The sequence below is a fragment of the Saimiri boliviensis genome, chromosome 12 (genome assembly GCF_048565385.1).
Source record: "Saimiri boliviensis isolate mSaiBol1 chromosome 12, mSaiBol1.pri, whole genome shotgun sequence".
NCBI classification, from domain to species: Eukaryota; Metazoa; Chordata; class Mammalia; order Primates; family Cebidae; genus Saimiri; species Saimiri boliviensis.
The window spans coordinates 106877314-106894389 of NC_133460.1; the positions used below are offsets into that span (position 1 = coordinate 106877314).

A 17076-nucleotide genomic window follows, 5' to 3' on the forward strand; every position below is an offset into this window, starting at 1 on the left:
ATGTTTGTCCAGGAGAAGTTTTCGACCTAGCCCAGAGGCCTCCTGTGGAGAGTAGGGGAGGAGGCACAGAGCCTTGGAGTGGACAGAGCTCTGGTTTCAAGTCCTAGGTCTGCCACCTATTTGCTGTATGACCACAGGAAGTCATTCAACTTTCCTGAGCCTCAGTCAAAAGAGGGGAATAAAATACCTGCTTTCCTCACTTCACTGGTTCCTGGGAAGGTCACGAGAGAGAGAGAAGAGAGAGAGAGAGAGAGAGAGAGAGAGAGAGAGAGATGTGAAAATATTTACAAAATGTTATCCAATGGAAAAAGATGGTTGCTAGGAGTTATGACAGTCTTAGAGCCAATAATAACACAAATAATCTTATTAACCACCACACTGGCCAGGTATGGTGCCTCAGGCTTGTTAATTCCAACACTTTGGGAGGCCAAGGCAGGAGGATCACTTGAGCCCGGGAGTTCAAGACCAGCTTTGGCAACATAGGAAGACCCCCATATCTACAAAAAATACAAAAATTAGCTGGGCATGGTGGCCTGCACCTGTAGTCCCAGCTACTCAGGAGGCTGAGGTGGGAGGATCGCTTAGAGCCTGGGAGTTCAAGGCTGTAGTGAGCTGTGATAGCACCAGTGCACTCCAGCTCCATGCAACAAAGTAAGACCCTGTTTCAGGAAAACAAAACAAAAACAGTCATATCTGCTTTGTGGAGCCCTTTTTCTCTACTCCCTCCTTCCTTCATGTGAGTTCCCCAGGGATCGGGCAGAGGTGGGGGAATTGCTGCTGCAGAGGGTAGGGTATCTGCTCTTCATCCAATCACAAGTAGAAATCATTGATTTGGGCAGAGGGAACATTACCAAAAGCATGGTTTTTGTTTGTTTATTTATTTTTGAGATTGAGTCTTGCTCTGTCACCCAGGCTGGAGTGCAGTGGCACAATCTCGGCTCACTGCAACCTCTGCCTCCCAGGTTCAAGTGATTCTCCTGCCTCAGCCTCTCAAGTAGCTGAGATTACAGGCACGCACCACCATGCCTGGCTAATTTTTGTACTTTTATTAGAGACAGGCTTTTACTATGTTGGCCAGGCTGGTCTAGAATTCCTGACCTCTGGTGATCCTCCCACCTCAACCTCCCAAAGTGCTGGGATTACAGGTGTGAGTCACCGTGCCTGACATCCAAAGCACATTAATGTATGATTTATCCAAGGAAGTGAGGCCCAGTTGACCGTGAAGAGGCAACAGTATTTTCTAGTGTCCTGAACAAAGGGCTACACTAATTTCTTCTCTAACGGCCACTGTTGAACAAAATTGTTTTCTCTGTTGATTTCTGTTTGCAGTGGACTTTAGAGTCTCTGCCTTACTAATTCATTTGGGATTTTGCAAAAGATCCATCATTTTATTCTCTTTGTCGTTACAATACAAAGATTGCATGTAAAACCTATACAGTCCTTTGGGAGAAGGTTAACCGTATCTGGTTCTTTAACCAGCATCTTGATAGAAATGACCATCACCATTTGTGACATTTTACAAAGCCCTTTGCTGTATGCTGTTTTATTTGAGCTTCACCACAGCCCTCTTCAGGGTGCACGGATCAGAATTTTGCCTTTGTAAGTAGGAAAAGCTTCAGAGAGATTATTTGACTTGCCCAATATTTACTTATTCGATTATTTATTTCTCTCACTATGAACTCATGGATATTAATTTTATTCTGTGGGGGCACTAGGGACTTTTCAGTGGAAGAAAAAGGGTTTAAATTAGGATGTGAGTCCTTCCTTTCTTGATGTAAAGGGCTGACAGGTGAGGGGCTGCAGAATTCATATGTGTGACTGCAAAGGGCCGGACTAAAACCCAGCATGGAGGCTGAGGAAGATGAGATTCCCTTGATTTTAGGAGACCTATGATTTTTTTAAAATTATATTTTTATTTTTTTGAGACAGGGTCTCACTCTGTCGTCCAAACTGTAGTGCAGTGGCACAATCTTGGCTCACTGCAACCTCCGCCTCCCAGGTTCCAGCAATTCTCCTGCCTCAGCCTCTCAAGTAGCTGGGATTACAGGAGCATGCCACCATGCCTGGCTATTTTTTGTATTTTTATTAGAGACAGAGTTTCACCATGTTGGCCAGGCTGGTCTTGAACTTCTAACCTCAGGTGATCCACCCGCCTCAGCCTCCCAAAGTGCTGGGATTATAGGTGTGAGCCACTGTGCCCAGCCAAGGAGAACTATGACTTTCAATGATGAACTTTGTCAGAGTTTCTGGCACAGAGGTGCGACCCCACCCTGAGATCTGACTCCCTGCACCAAATTCTGGGAGGAAATGAAGCCAAAACAGTGTGTCCTCTCTCTGCAGGCTTGAAGGTGGCTGCAACTATGATTATATTGAAGTTTTCGACGGCCCTTACCACAGTTCCCCTCTCATCGCTCGAGTTTGTGATGGGGCCAGTGGCTCCTTCACTTCCTCCTCCAACTTCATGTCCATTCGCTTCATCAGCGACCGCAGCGTCACGAAGAGAGGGTTCCGGGCTGAGTACTACTCCAGTCCCTCCAATGACAGCACCAGTACGTCCCCCTGTGGGAATGCTCTGGGGGGACTGGGGACATCCTGAGAGCTTCTGTGGCTCAACTGTCCCGTGGTTGTGAAATAAGAAATGAAGACACCCTTTCAGGTCACCAGAGCTTGATTTCCTGCTGAAAGGGGCCAGGAGCAGTGGGCCTTGGGACTCTGGCTGCCCAGAAATGAAGTCAGGGCTAGAACTGGCTGACGGATGATGATTGGCCTTACTGTGGTCATCAGAGAGTAATGACCTAAGTAGAGAGTCTCAGATGATGCTCTTAGCAGTGCGTGATGAGTCGGTGCCAGAGGCAGAGGTAACCAGTTGGCTTGAAACCTTGTGACTTTCTCAGAGTGAGGGACACTGTGACGATGGCCTGAGACCTAACACATTTGGCTTCTATCTGGAGATGAACTGAGCTGAGTGGCTGGAAGTGGCAGAGATAAGGTCACTCAGCCACTTCCAGCAGAGATTGTATGGCCATGATTTGAGTTGCTGTGTCAACTGATGTGTAGATTGGCCAATGGCCAGGCAGGGTGGCTTATGCTCTTAGGATTAAAGATCGACTTGCTTCATGGCTAAAAGACCTTGTTTCATGATATCTCCACAATTTGACCATACAGTTACTTTACTTCATAGATAAATGGTAACTTGGCCAAGTATTCCACTTATTTAAAAATCCTGCCTCCACTTCTCCATCAGAGGAATCCTGAGTCCACATGTTCTCCTTGGGCTTTCATAAGGATGGGGCTGACTTGACCCCAGGGTACTTTGGGGGTTTCCGTGAGGCCTATGCCCACATCTTAAGTGCTGACTCTCCCTGTCAGCCACTGTGATCTGTGTACTTTTTAAGTGGAAAGAGCATCTGGCCCCATAATACTGGTGGAGTCCGGGGCGCTGACTGAGTGTTTTATCTGTCCTTGTCCATTAGACCTGCTCTGTCTGCCAAATCACATGCAAGCCAGTGTGAGCAGGAGCTACCTCCAATCCCTGGGCTTTTCTGCCAGTGACCTTGTCATTTCCAACTGGAACGGTTACTACCAGTGTCGGCCCCAGATAACGCCGAGCCAGGTGATATTCACAATTCCCTACTCAGGCTGCGGCACCATCAAGCAGGTAAGCCTGGGGCTTTCCACTCCATGTCCCAGTGCACAAGCTTTCTTAGAGTGGTATGTGCTGGGCTTCTTGAATTCTGGGGCTATAGAAATTATGATTTGGGTATAATCAGGACATAATTGGAATAAAGGAAGATAAACCTCTGCTGCTGTGATATGGCTGCAGTCACTTCCAAATAAGAGGAAGGAAGCTTAGCAGGTAGAGTCTCTCCAGCTGTGTTCAGCAGAGAGGGCATCTGGCAGGCTGCCAGTCCCATCAGCAATAACAACAGCAGCTCCTGGGGCAGCTCCAGATTTTGCAGGGCCTGAAGTTTATATAGTTAGGGTTTTGGGGAGTGGGTGTGGAGAGGGGCAGGGGACTTATTAAGCCAAAGAATACAAATATCTATGAACTTTTAGAAACTTTGTAAAAACGTATGGCTGTGCAAACACATTGCTAGGCCTTGGAGGAGGCCTGCACATTGCACCAGGCAGGGTAGAGGAGCCCCCAAAGCTCCAGTTTCATGAGCTCCACAGTCAGTTGACCTCTGAAGCTACCATTTGTTGAGCTATCACCATCTGAGATGACTTCCTGCCTCCAATTCTGGGTGAAAGTGAAGCCAAAATGGTGTGTCCCTTCTCTACAGGCTTGAAGGTGGCTGCAACTATGATTATACTGAAATTTTCAACAGCTCCTACCACAGATTTCTGTGGTTTGCCTGGGACTTTGCAGATTTTAGCATAGAAAGTCCCACGTGTTCCAGGAAACCCCTCACTCCAGGTGAACGGGGACAGGTAGTGACCCTACAGTGGCAGATGCTGTGATTAGTCTTCATCATACTCCCCCAGTCCTCATCGAGTATTCTCCTATCGTCATCCCCACTTTATGGGGGAGGCTGAGCCAAGAGGCACCAAGGCTACTCCGCCAGGAAGTAGTAGGGCTAAAGTTGGCATCTGAGAAGATAGAAAACATCATGCTGAGCAAAGAAAGCCGGATGGAGAAAAGTGGGTGTTCTGTGATTCCATTTATATGAAACTTAGAAGGAGAACGTTAAGTGTGTAATGACTGAAAGCTGATCCCCTGGCTGCCGGCTGCCAGGCTGGAAGGAATGAACAGCAGAGGGGGCAGATGGCAGAGGGGCAGGAAGGAGCTGCTTGGGCTGGAGTTGTTCTGACTCTTATTGTGGCAATCTCATTATCAGGCCTCATTGAACCGGACATTTGTCATAGCGGCATTTAACTTTGCATAAATTTATTCTAAGTTAGCCACTCTAAATTCTGAATTTTTGTCTCGAACCTAAATAATTATTTTAAGATTTTGTCTGTCAAAGACAGAAAAAGTTGCCAATGCTTTTATTTGGCTTGGGAGTGTAGAGTATACACAGCATGAATGGCTCACCTGAGTACAGTGCACAGAGCACGCACGTTGGCACACACACGTTCAGATGGCTTCAGTTTGTCCGGATCACGTTCATTCACCAATGTCCTATTGTTTGCTGGGTGGCAGGCGCCATGTGGCAGGCACCATGCTAGGTGCCAAGGTCATGCTGTTCCTTGCCTGGCAAAGTCAACCCCGCTCCTTTGACACACAAGAAACACTGAGGGGCAAAGGGACTCTCATGTAGCAGCTGGCTGGGCTCGTGGGCTCTGTAGCCTTGTTCTAAGGGCCTGCAGCAGGCATGTGGTCACCTGGCTCCCTGAGACTCCAATACACCATTTCCTCTTTGGAGAGGACTTTAATGGGCCAGGTAGATTCACTTGCAAAGATGAGTATATATTGGGCATGCCACACATGTGTTCTGGCTTTTATATTTCACCCTGTACATTAATTTTGTTGATTATTTATTTATTTATTTATTTTGAGACAGAGTTTCCCTCTGTTGCCCAGGCTAGAGTGCAGTGGCACGATCTCGGCTCACTGCAATCTCTGCTTCCCAGGTTCAAGCAATTCTTCTGCCTCAGCCTCCTGAGTAGCTGGGATTACAAGTGTCTGCCACCATGCCCAGCTAATTTTCTTGTATTTTTAGTAGAGACAGAGTTTCACCATGTTGGCCAGGCTGGTCTCGAACTCCTGACCTCAGGTGATTCACCCGCTCTGGCCTCCCAAAGTGCTGGGATTACAGGTGTGAGCCACTGTGCCCGGCCTTAATTGTGTTGGGTTCTGGCTTGTGGGTTTGGTCAATGGAGGTCAGTCCACTGAAGGTGACCATTGCCCCATGCCAATTATGCATCCTGCAGACTGATGCTTGAGTGGCCCTGCTGAGGGCCCTTCACACCTGTTCACACCCATTCACAACCATTCACACTCATTCACACCCATTTGGAGCAGCCAGACAACCCTGTCGCCCTGTTTCTTCTAACTTGGCTGATCATGCACAGCACATGTCACATTCTTATTCCTCCACTTGTTTATTTATTTTAATTTTTTAATGACAGGTTCTCATTCTGTTGCCCAGGCTGGAGTGCAGGGGCAGATCACAGCTCACAGCAGACTTGAGCTCCTGGGCTTAAGTGATCTTCCAGCCTCAGCCCCTAGAGTAGCTGGGACTATGGGCATGCACCACCATGTCTAGCTGATTAAAAACGTTTTTCTTTGTAGAGGTGGGATCTTGCTATGTGTTCCAGGATGGTCTCAAACTCCTGAGCTCAAGTAATCCTCTTGCCTTGGCCTCCTAAATGCTGGGATTACAGGCATAAGCCACTGCGCCTGGCCTCCTCTATTTTCTTTAAATACTCATATTGCCTATCACACTGAGTGCCTCAGGGCAGGGCCAATGTTTCGTTCATCTTTGCAACCCCCAGTGCCCCAGTCCTGAGCCTAAGGATTGATATATAGTATTATCAGCAGCTCATATGGATGCCAGACACTGAACTAAGTGTGCTATCTGACTTTTAAAATTATCAGGACAACTTTATTCCCACTTAATTATGAGGCAACGAAGACTCACAGAAGGTAAGCCACTTGCCCAAGGCAATAATGGCCATGACCTGCGAGTCTAGACACAGACATAGGGCTGGGCGATCCATGACTGGAGCTCCCCACAGCTGCACCAGGCTGGCCTGGTTAGCAGGTATATGATAAAAGTTTGCTGGTGTGGCTGAGCTAGATGAGGCCCTCCTGCCACGAGTTGGATTGTCTCTTTGGAAATATCCATTGATTTATCTGTAAAACTTTCCATTACATACCAAACTGACTTCCTTCCAAACTGAGCAGTATCTAATAATGGATTTTAATCTAAAATCAGATCTGCTTCTTCTGACCAAGAAATAAATCTGCATTTCATGTGCATTGTTTGGAGTGGATTCAGAATTTACTTCCATTGTAGACACCATATGCAAATGTGACATCCACGCAAATATTTATGTTAATGTATAGAGTTCAATGGAAAGCACTTGAGAGTGTCTTTGAAAGAGGAAGAAGGGTCATACGGTTGATTGTTAAGTCATACGGCTTATTGTGACAACTGTTGGCACTGAAATATAAAGCAAAAAAACCTTTTTTTAAGACAGTTTGAAGTCAGAAAACGTATACTAAGAGCAGGTGGAGAACGCAGAACCCTTTCCTTTGGTTCTTCCCCAGACCTGGACCCAGAGTGCGGACTCTGGCGCCCTCTGCTTGCCAAAGGATAGGCACACGCCATCTCCAAGTGGTTCTGGGAGGGGTGGAAGTCTTGTAGCGTCATGTTGCCCCTCTCGTTCACACCCACATCAGCCATGGGATTCCCTTAGCAGGTGACATGTGCCTGACTCTGCTCTCCTGCCTGCCCCTCCTAGGTAGACAATGACACCATCAACTATTCCAACTTCCTCAAAGCAGCAGTCTCCCATGGCATCATCAAGAGGAGGAAGGACCTCCTTATTCACGTCAGCTGCAAGATGCTTCAGAACACCTGGGTCAACACCATGTACATTGCTAATGACACCATCCGGGTCGAAGAAGTGCAGTATGGCAATTTCGACGTGAACATTTCCTTTTATTCTTCCTCCTCTTTCTTGTATCCTGTGACCAGCCGCCCTTACTACGTGGACCTGAACCAGAACTTGTATCTTCAGGCTGAAATCCTCCATTCTGATGCCACGCTGGCCTTGTTTGTGGACACCTGCGTGGCATCACCATACTCCAATGACTTCACGTCTTTGACTTATGATCTCATCCGGAGCGGGTAAGGAGTGTCTTTAAGAGATGGCCTTAAACCTTTACTTGGTAACTCAAACGTGAGTAGCCTCAAAGGCTTGAGGAATGCGAATTTTGATGAACTGTAGTTCCCAGAGCTTCAAGCTTAACTAGATCCCTTTCTACATGTAGTAACGTCCCGTAGCTTTTACCTTTTGAAGTGCTTTTACTCTGTGTTCTGTATCACATCCCTGATTTCTCATCAGGTAGGATGACCGTGTATCATCTCCAGTTAACACCTGGGGAGAATAGACAGCTCAGCAGTGTTCACCCAGTACGTTAGCTGTAAACTGGGATTAGACTCCAGGTGACTGAACTGCAGCCATAGGGTTAAAAAGACCTGTGTATAGTGGAAAAAGCATTGATTTGGAGCAGACCAAGGTTGAATTGCCAGCTTTGCCATGTGGCAGGTGCATGATTCTGGGCCACTGAAAGCACTCCTTGAGTGATTCCAAGGTGTAGCCTTGGCTGTGCTTGGCTGTGGCATTCTGGTCTGTGTGGAGCCCTGAATGGCAGGGTTTTATGACAAATGCAGTGACTGCCCGGAGGCTTCTGAGTGACCCTAACCTTTTCCCAAGGACCCCACCTCTGAACAAGCCTCTGGCTATTTTTGCTTCCTCCTTTGCCACTAAGGAAGCTGCTGTGAAAAAAAAAAAAAAATCTCAGTGTTTGAGAGAATCTGGGTTGCACATGGAGGAAGGAAGGAGGCTCTGGAAGACAGAAGGAGGAGAGCGGGCCCTGGCCACGTTCCCGGGTGCAGCCAGGCTGCCCTGGAGACTATACCCACCACCTGTGAGAAATGCCCATCCTGGGCCCGTGGGCCAGCTGTCCTGGCTCTTCTCTTTCCCATGTTCTTCAAAATCCCACAATTCTATAATAACTGGGGTGGTGTGAGCTGCTTCCTCCATATCTTAGGAAAATTCCTGTAAGTATATCCTGAGATTATTTTCCTTCTGACACTACCTGAGAGGAGATGCCTGAGGGAAAGAGGATGGAGTTGATATTGGGGTAGGGACTTCCGGAGGGTTTGCAGGCCAGTGTGGAAACTACAGCTCTTGAAACTCAGGGCAGGCTGAGAAGGGTCAGGAGAGATTGGCCTTGGGAGAAGGAGGGCCAGGACTCTGTACTCAGAGTGCAGCCAGATGGGACCTTGCCTGGCTCTGGCACCAGGAGACAGAAGGAAAGGTCATTTTCTTTTCTGCCCTGTCTCTGGGTCCCGCTCCTGGGCTCCAAACTCCAGCTATTTCCCTGACTCACCTGGCTTACCTGGGGCCATCGAGGATGTGGTCTTTGTGGGATTAGGCCCCAACCCACTATGCAGTATGGGGCCTGCTTCTCTGTTGGGAAAGTCCCCACAGGATTTGCTGCCTAAAGATACCGGTGAGGTGCTTCAGCTGCCAGGATTTGTCTGCAGGCCCCGCAGTGAGTGTCTGAGCCACACGTTCTGACAGAAGGAAGGCGAGGTGTGCAGGAGGCCAGGGCAGTGAGGACAGGCTGTGGAGTTTCTCGCCTGGCACAGCTGAGTCATGAGGAATCGTGCCTTGGTAAGAGCTAAGGGGCTGCTGTTCTCTTCCAGATGCGTGAAGGATGAAAGCTACCGGCCCTACTCACAGCCGTCTCCTGGCATTGCCCGCTTCCAGTTCAGTGCCTTCCACTTCCTGAGCCGCTTCCCCTCCGTGTACCTGCAGTGTAAAATGGTGGTGTGCAGGGCGTATGACTACTCTTCCCGTTGCTACCGAGGCTGCGTGGTGAGGTCCAAGAGGGATGTGGGCTCCTACCAGGAAAAGGTGGATGTCGTCCTGGGTCCCATCCAGCTGCAGACTCACCACGCCAAGAAGAGGAGCCTCGGTAGGTGGTCGCTCTCAGACCCCACTGGCCAGCGGGGCGCACACCCTTGACTCTCGGGGACTTGAGATGTTTCTCTTGGTTTCATGTTCCAACTGAAATTTGAGCACTCCACTGTGATACGCCTGGCCATACGGAGTTGAATCAGACCTGGTTCCCACCTCCCCCAAGGCTCATGGTCCTTGGAGGACCCATTGAAGGGCATGGTCCAGAGACTTTTGACCTGGATGTCCCACAGACCTGACCACCCAGAAACCATGCTTCCCATCTGCAAAATGAAAACGTTGTTACTTCTTAGCACTGTTGAGAGAGTTACATAAAGGAATTTTGGAGAAACTGCCTCAGGCTGTGCCTGGTGCGAGTCATTGAGTGCTTGGTCAATGGTAGTTTTTGTTACTCTTGCTGTTTTCACCCATGTTAACAACACGAATGATGACAGTATTCCTCACAATGATGGTAACTGTAACAGCAGACGTGTTGACATCAGGGTCTAGACAGGGCCGTGGGGATGCCAGCAGCATGGATTTGTTCTGACCGCTGGCAGGCTCTGCTCGGCACAAGCCATGTCACTTTTCTTCTCTAGAACGGGGAGCACACCTGCTGCTGTGTTGTGGGTGTGGATGAGGGAATGCATGTTTGCAGAGTGATGCCCAGGATTTCTGGCCCAGGCTAGGGCCAGGTCAATGGACGTGGTGGCCATGGTGTTGGGGGTGGATGGGGCAGCAGTAATTGTCACATGCCCTCTCCTCGGTCAGGGCACTGCCCATGGGCATCTGTGACAGCTCTCTCTCATCTTGATTCCTATTCAGGCCATCTTCATGTCCAGCTGATTCCGGACTCTTTCCTCACTTATTCATTCATTCAATGCATGTTTGACAAAGGCCTGTTATGCGCCAAGAGGCAGATAAATAAACAGATGTAGTTCAAATCCATGCCCTTGAGGGGCTTACAGTCTTGCAGGAAAAGATGCAATTCAGAGTCAGTCTCATGCATGGTACATGCAACGGGACCGGAGCGAGGAGCAAAGGACGGCAGGGCAGGGTGACGGCACCTGCGGGCACAGGCTAACTTTCCTCCTCTCCCTTTTGTTCCCTGCAGCCGCTGCAGTAGCTCACGTCCTGGGGACCTCTTACCTAGGACTCTTGTGATCATTTTCCAGCTGGTCTAAAATACCCAACTCTCTCCCCTCCTATCCATCTGGAGCCTCAGGCTAGATTTGTTCTCCCAAAGCCCAGTTCCCGGTTTCTGCTCAGAAAACCTTCCCTGACTCTCTCCTTGGCTGACAAATGTGAAATCTCTCTAGTCTGACACTCAGCTGCCCATTGGGGCCTGCCCTCAGTTTCCCATCTAGCACTTCCTTTTCCATGTTTCTTATCCCTCCCCACCAAACAGCTCTGATGGCCTTTACCATGCGTAGGGGGCCACGGCCTTTGCTTATCTCTCTTCTCCTCTGCCAGGCTCCATCCTGGTCCCTACTCTATTACTGCCATCTCCTCTCCTTCCTAGACCTGTTGGTGGCTGAGGCGGAGGAGATGGCCAGCTCCCAGGGGAGCTGTCACAGCGCTGCCATCGCTGCAGGGGTCTTCCTGGCTGTGGTCCTGGCTGTGGCGGCCTTCACACTGGGAAGGAAGACATGCAGCAGCAGTGGTCGGCCTCTGAGCTCCCACTTCTTTACGGATCCGCCTCTTGTGGGTTTTGACATCTGCAGAACTGTGGGCTGGAGCAGTTCAGGGAAAGAAGCAAACTCCTTCAGTCCCTTAGGAAAGGAGTCCTGTCTGCATGAAGTCTCTAGAGAGAAGGGGATTGACAGGCCACCCAAGGAGTTCAGAAGAAACAAAGGAATGAGCTGGGTTCCAAGGAGGCGGTGAATTTGCCTAGAAAGTCAGAGTGAAACCAGACTCAGGACTCCTAGGTCAGGCTTGGCAGGAATGGGAGTTTTTGTGTACTGCCGTGGTAATACCAATGTTTGCCCCATGAAGGCAACCTCAGGACCCCTGTCCCAGGCGGGGAAGAGCCAAGACAACCTAACTCTAGATGTGTGAGTTGAGCTGCGTGAGATCCCAGCAGGGCAACAGCTGCAGGGGAGACCCCAGGATGAGGGGACAGAGAATTCCAACAGAGACTTGGTCATAGCTGCAGGGCTGACTAGGGCTGCCCGAGAGCTGCCCACCCCTGCAACTGCGGTGAGAGGCCATGAGCCTCCATGGGATGCAGGATGAGTCTCGGGCCCTACCAGAATTCAGAGGAGCTAGGGTGCCCCAGGGACTGTCTCTTCCTGGTTTTCATTCTCCTTGCCATCACCTCCCACACTTACCTTTAACCTCCCACACTTTCCCTAACTGCCCCAGCCTGGGAGGTTGAGGGTCACTTACCCTCAACTCAGACATCTGATAATTCACAAAAGGTTCAGAGGCTGGGAACCCAACATGGAATCCCAACTTCATTCATTCATTCATTCATTCATTCATGTCCAGGTTGTACCCTGAGCTTGAAAAGGAGCAGTGGAGGCTCTACAGGTCCTGCTGTGAGGATGAGGGGCACCTTGGGGCTGGGGGCTCAGCAGGCTTGCCCTGAGTCGTCCCAATGGGTGACAGCCACAAATCAGGTTCTGTGCTTGGACCTGTGGATACAAAGAGGGGTCATGCATGACCCCACCATTATAAAGGGGAAATTTATTTCTACTGGAAGCATTTCCACCTCCTGAAGTGTCGTCTCTCCTTAGTGCTTCTTCACAGATGACCACCGCAGTCTTAGCCACTTGTCAGCCCCTCAAGGAAGGAGGTAATGGCTCCTTTGTCAGCAGGGCCCAGCCAAGCGTGTGGCTATCAGGGAGAGATGAGTTTGGTAGCAAGAGGCAGTGAGGTCCAGATGACAGGTGGAGTAGAAGACAGGGCCACTGGTGACAGGGGCTCTGGACTAAAGCTTTCAGAGTGTGACTGAGGGTCCAGTCACAGGGGACACAGAGGAGTGGGCTTGATTGGGTGAAGCGACCCCTCTACCATCCACATCACTGTCAGGGAGGATTGGGCTGACACCAAGTGGCTGTGGTTCCCAGCAACTGAGACTGTGGTTTGAGGCAAGTGTTCTCAGCTCTACTGCACATGAGAATGGCCCAGGGGCTTTTGAACCTACTGCTGCCAGACTGCACCTGGGACAGTTAGATGAGAATCTAACCAAGGGGTAGTTCTGGAGATTGGTGACCCACCAGACTCAGATTGTTCCGAGATTGAGAGCTGTTGGTTTAGGGCTCCTTAAGTCCCCCTGAAAGAGTCCAGGCTGTGCCCTGTGCATAAGAAGGAGCAGTGGAGGCTATGGGTTCCCATGGTGAGGATGAGGGGGACCCTGGGGCTGGGCTCTTGGCAGGCTTACCCTGAATGGTCCTGAAAGACCTACTTTCCAAGTCTCAAAAGACCATATCAAAGTACTACTGACCTGAAGTGCCTCATTTCTGCTGATTCACATTTGCCCCAGTCTCTGCCATCCATAAGAACATGCCACAGAGGAAACACTGATTAAGCCTCTTCTGCCAGCTGGGCACCTTGGGCATAATCTTCTAATCCTCCGCGTGACCAGGTACTATCATTCTTACCTGGCAGGGATGGAAACTGAGGCTGAGAGACGTGAGTCAGCACAGAACTGCACAGGGTTCAGGCAGAGAGTGGCAGAGCTGGGGCCTCAGTTGGGGACACTGACTCCTGGTCCTGGGTTCCAGCATCTCTGTTCCATCATCCCCAAGGCACCATGAGTCCAGAAGGCCTGGCCTCACATTGAGTTTGCACAGAGAACTGCATCAGTCACACTCCTGTCTGCAGCTCCTGTGTGGGATGTGATACCAGGTGCAAAAGGAGGGGTTACAAGAGGGTTGTGATGACCACACTACACCCATACCCCAGCTGGCCCCGTGGGACTACTCAATGGACCTGTGGTGGCTCCTCCAAGCTCTCTGCACCTCCAGGACCTGCTCAGAGCCCAGTGATCCTGCCCTGGGCTCCACCCTCAGTAGAGTGACTGACAACCAGGGGCCAGGAGAACACAAGGCCAGGCCACATGGCACCTGTTTTGAGCTGTCTCCTGTGTCCTTGTAGGGACAGAGGCTGCCCTCCAGCCCCTTCCAACCACACCAGCATCTCACCACTCTCCTGTTATCCCACCTGCCAATGCCAGAGGGCGCTGCAGAACAACCTTGGAGCTATTTTATTCCTGAGGGACTTGTTGCTGTGTTTATTGTGCATGTCAGTCGTTGTCCATTATAGGAAGGGGTCCACAGTTTTCAGCTGTAATGAAAGACTATTGTGAAAGCCTGCCCTGGCCCCTTTTCCTTACTTTAAGGGAACAGAATCTGATCTACTGTCTGACAACAGAGTGATGGTAGCTCCCTTTTCTGCCTGGTCCCTACCATAGGCTAAAGGTGGCACCCAGCAGCCCCTCGAGATCCTGTACCCTCCAGCCCTGTCCCTGGCATCTGGATCCCAGCAGTGGCCAGCAAGGGGTTCTGCTCTGGGCAGAGGTTCTGTCCTCTGCAAGTTTGCTGGCACCTGAGTAGCTTCTGCTGTGTGGGAGCCAGGGACAGCCCAGCCTATGGTTGTTTCCTGTGGGGGATGAAACCTTTGACCTCAGAGTCTCCCCGCATTGCCTGGGTTGGCTGGAACACTTGGTGTCCCGAATGCTTGGCGAGGTCACCCAAGTGTGTGCTGACTGGAGGGAGAAGGTCCTCTTGGGAAACCTGTGTCTGTGAAATGCTGCTTTTTCAGAAATTATGCAAGCTGGATGGTATATGGCCACAATTAAAAATTATATTAAGGACAAAAGTATGAAATACCAAAACTCAGCACTTTCTGGTTATCTGACTCCTTTTTACTACTATCTGTGCCCAAGGATATTTACGTCATGTCATGTCTGTCTGCTGGAAATACTGTCTACTGCTGAGTGACTGCCCAGCTCTCCCAGCTCCACATGTAGTGATGTCATATTGTTGGTATAAAATGGCCAATGGGGAGAGGATTCACACCATGGAAATCATGCTACAAAGGAGGCTTCCCCTTTCTCAGAGCCTACTGGTAAAGATTTCCCAACACCCCACTGCCTACAGTTTACCCAGAAAGGGGCAAATACACTAGGAGAGCTTGGCAAAAGCGTTCATTGGTCTGCTGCCATGTTCAAGTTTCCTCCATTGGCATCACGTTTTTTTTGGAAAGCATCTGTATTTTAGCAAGTGTGGAATCTAAAGCTACCCGGGAAAGAAGATGTCTTGTGAAGCTCCTACAGGCTCTGATGAAAACAGTGGTGGTTGTACTTGGCCTACTCTGGACCCCTGGGGAAAGGCAGCTGCCCGGGTCAAGGTTAGGGGCAGGTCAAAGACAGGAAGTCAAACGGTGGAGGTTGTGGGATGGCACGCATCGGAGCCCTGCCTCATCTCCCCCTGCCTGAGTCCAGCACCAAATTCCCTCTCCTGCTCCTCTTAGCCATGAGGAAGTCTGATCCCCCTCAGCCCCAGCTTTGGATATCTGGCCTAAGCCAACCTTCAGGTGACAGTTCTGTTCTCCCTGGAACTCTATTCCTGTATAAGTGCCTGGGAGCCCATATGGTTTGTCCAAGCTTTGACATAAGGAACGGCATCCCTGTTGAATCAGAGACAAACATTTGTTTCTGCAACAGTATCTTCCAGAGGCTTAAGCTCCAAGATTAAGTGATGGAGTCATGTGGGAGCACTGATGGTCTAAAGGGCTGGCCTAGGACAGCTGCTCAGGACAAGAGAGAGGCCAAGGGAGGTGAGGCCACCATGCTGAGTTATGACTAATCTGATTGAGATCTAAGATTTGTACACAGCTAGTTGGGAACATAGAGGAGTGAACTCTTTCAAAATTTGCTCCATCCTCATTCACGGCCCATGGGGAAACTCTCCATGCTCAAGGTGGCTTGGAATAGATGCATGGCCACCCAGACTTTCCTGTGTTCTGATGAAGTTAGAATCTCTCCTCAACCAACCCACCTCCACCCTGTACACCTTTGCGGCTTTCTATGTATGGGGCTACAGGTGGCAAAGATGGAGAGTCTTTGCTTCTTGATACCTGTCTTCTCCCAAGTATGTAAATACTGAAGGGCAGAATGCGGGCCTGGGGTACCTAGGGATAGTGCCAAGTTCAGACTTTTGTATTGGAGGGGTGTGTGGGGTTGGAAGATTATGAAGACACTTACAGGGGACACAGGATCAGTAACTTCTCAGGATAGAGACCCACAGTGACTGCCCCCACTTGTCACCTTCTCCCAGAGGGATGCCTTCTGTGTGCTGTGAGGAGAGGAGTGGAGTTGGTGAGGGGGTATCAGGAAGCTATTGGAACCCTTAAATCTTGTGGAAGCCTCTCTTGTTAGGTTTGGTCAGGATTTGGTTGGCTCCCATTATGTCAGGATGTCCACCCAGTTAATACAATCTCTGTCTCTTCTCCCTTTCTCTGATACACTGGATTTTCCTTTAAATTACACTCAGAGCTCTGGTAGGAGAATCAATTCAGTATGATTTTCCTGGGACTTTTCCAGTTTTAGCACTGCAAACCTCAAGTTATGGAACCCTTCAATCCCAGACAAGCCAGAATGGCTGTATCACTCTAGAGTCTCTGAGGGGAGAGGGGAGAGGAGGTCCAGGTGCCATAACAATCATCAAACACAGAAGACTGGAAAACCTTCAGCCATGAAATTTAGACTTCCACTTTTTTTAGTCTCTTTTCAATTCAATTCGAATAATTCCTTTTAGCATTTCTTGTAGGGAAGGTCTAGTGGTAATGAACTGATGAACTCCCTTAGTTATGGTTAGTCTGGGAAAGTCTTTATACTTCCTTCATTTACAAAGGACAGTTTTGCTATCTAAAGTGTTCTTGGTTGACTGATATTTTTTTCAGTATTTTGAATTTATTATTTTTACTCTCTCCTGGCCTCCAAAGTTTCTGCTATGATGTCATTCACTCATAGTCTTAAGGAGATCTCCTTTTCATATCCCAAGTTGCTTTTCTCTTGTTGTTTTCAAAATTCTTTGACTACTGAAAATTTAATTACATTGTATCTCAGTGTAAATCTTTTAGGATTTGACCTATTGGTAACCTTTGACCTTCATGAATCTGGATGTCCCTCTCTCCGCCTAGATATCAGAAATTTTCAATTGTGGTTTTCTTAAATATGTTTTTCTCCCTTTTCTCTCTCTTTTCTGCACCTGGAATTCTCAGAATACGTACACTAGTTTACTTGATGGTGTCACATAAATCCCACAGTCTTTCTCCCCTCTTTTTTGTTTTTCTTCCTTTTTTTTTTTAATCTAACCAGATGATTTAAAATAACCAGTGTTTGAGTTTCACTGATTCTTTCTTCTGCTAATTGAGCCTACTATTGAAGATCTCTATTGAGTTTCTCAGCTCAGTCATTGTATTCTTCAG

The 17076-nt window shown here is 49.1% G+C and overlaps 1 protein-coding gene across 1 annotated transcript in view; it reads left to right on the forward strand.

The window, feature by feature from the left end:
- DMBT1 (deleted in malignant brain tumors 1) overlaps positions 1 to 9996 on the forward strand; it is an 89144-nt gene extending 79148 nt beyond the window's left edge. Inside the window, 5 exon segments of the mRNA XM_074383027.1 lie at positions 2341 to 2549; positions 3474 to 3658; positions 7411 to 7799; positions 9387 to 9631; positions 9634 to 9996. Coding sequence (XP_074239128.1) covers positions 2341 to 2549; positions 3474 to 3658; positions 7411 to 7799; positions 9387 to 9631; positions 9634 to 9662 — 1057 coding nt within the window. The 3' untranslated portion in view covers positions 9663 to 9996.
- Positions 9997 to 17076: the final 7080 nt, after the last annotated feature.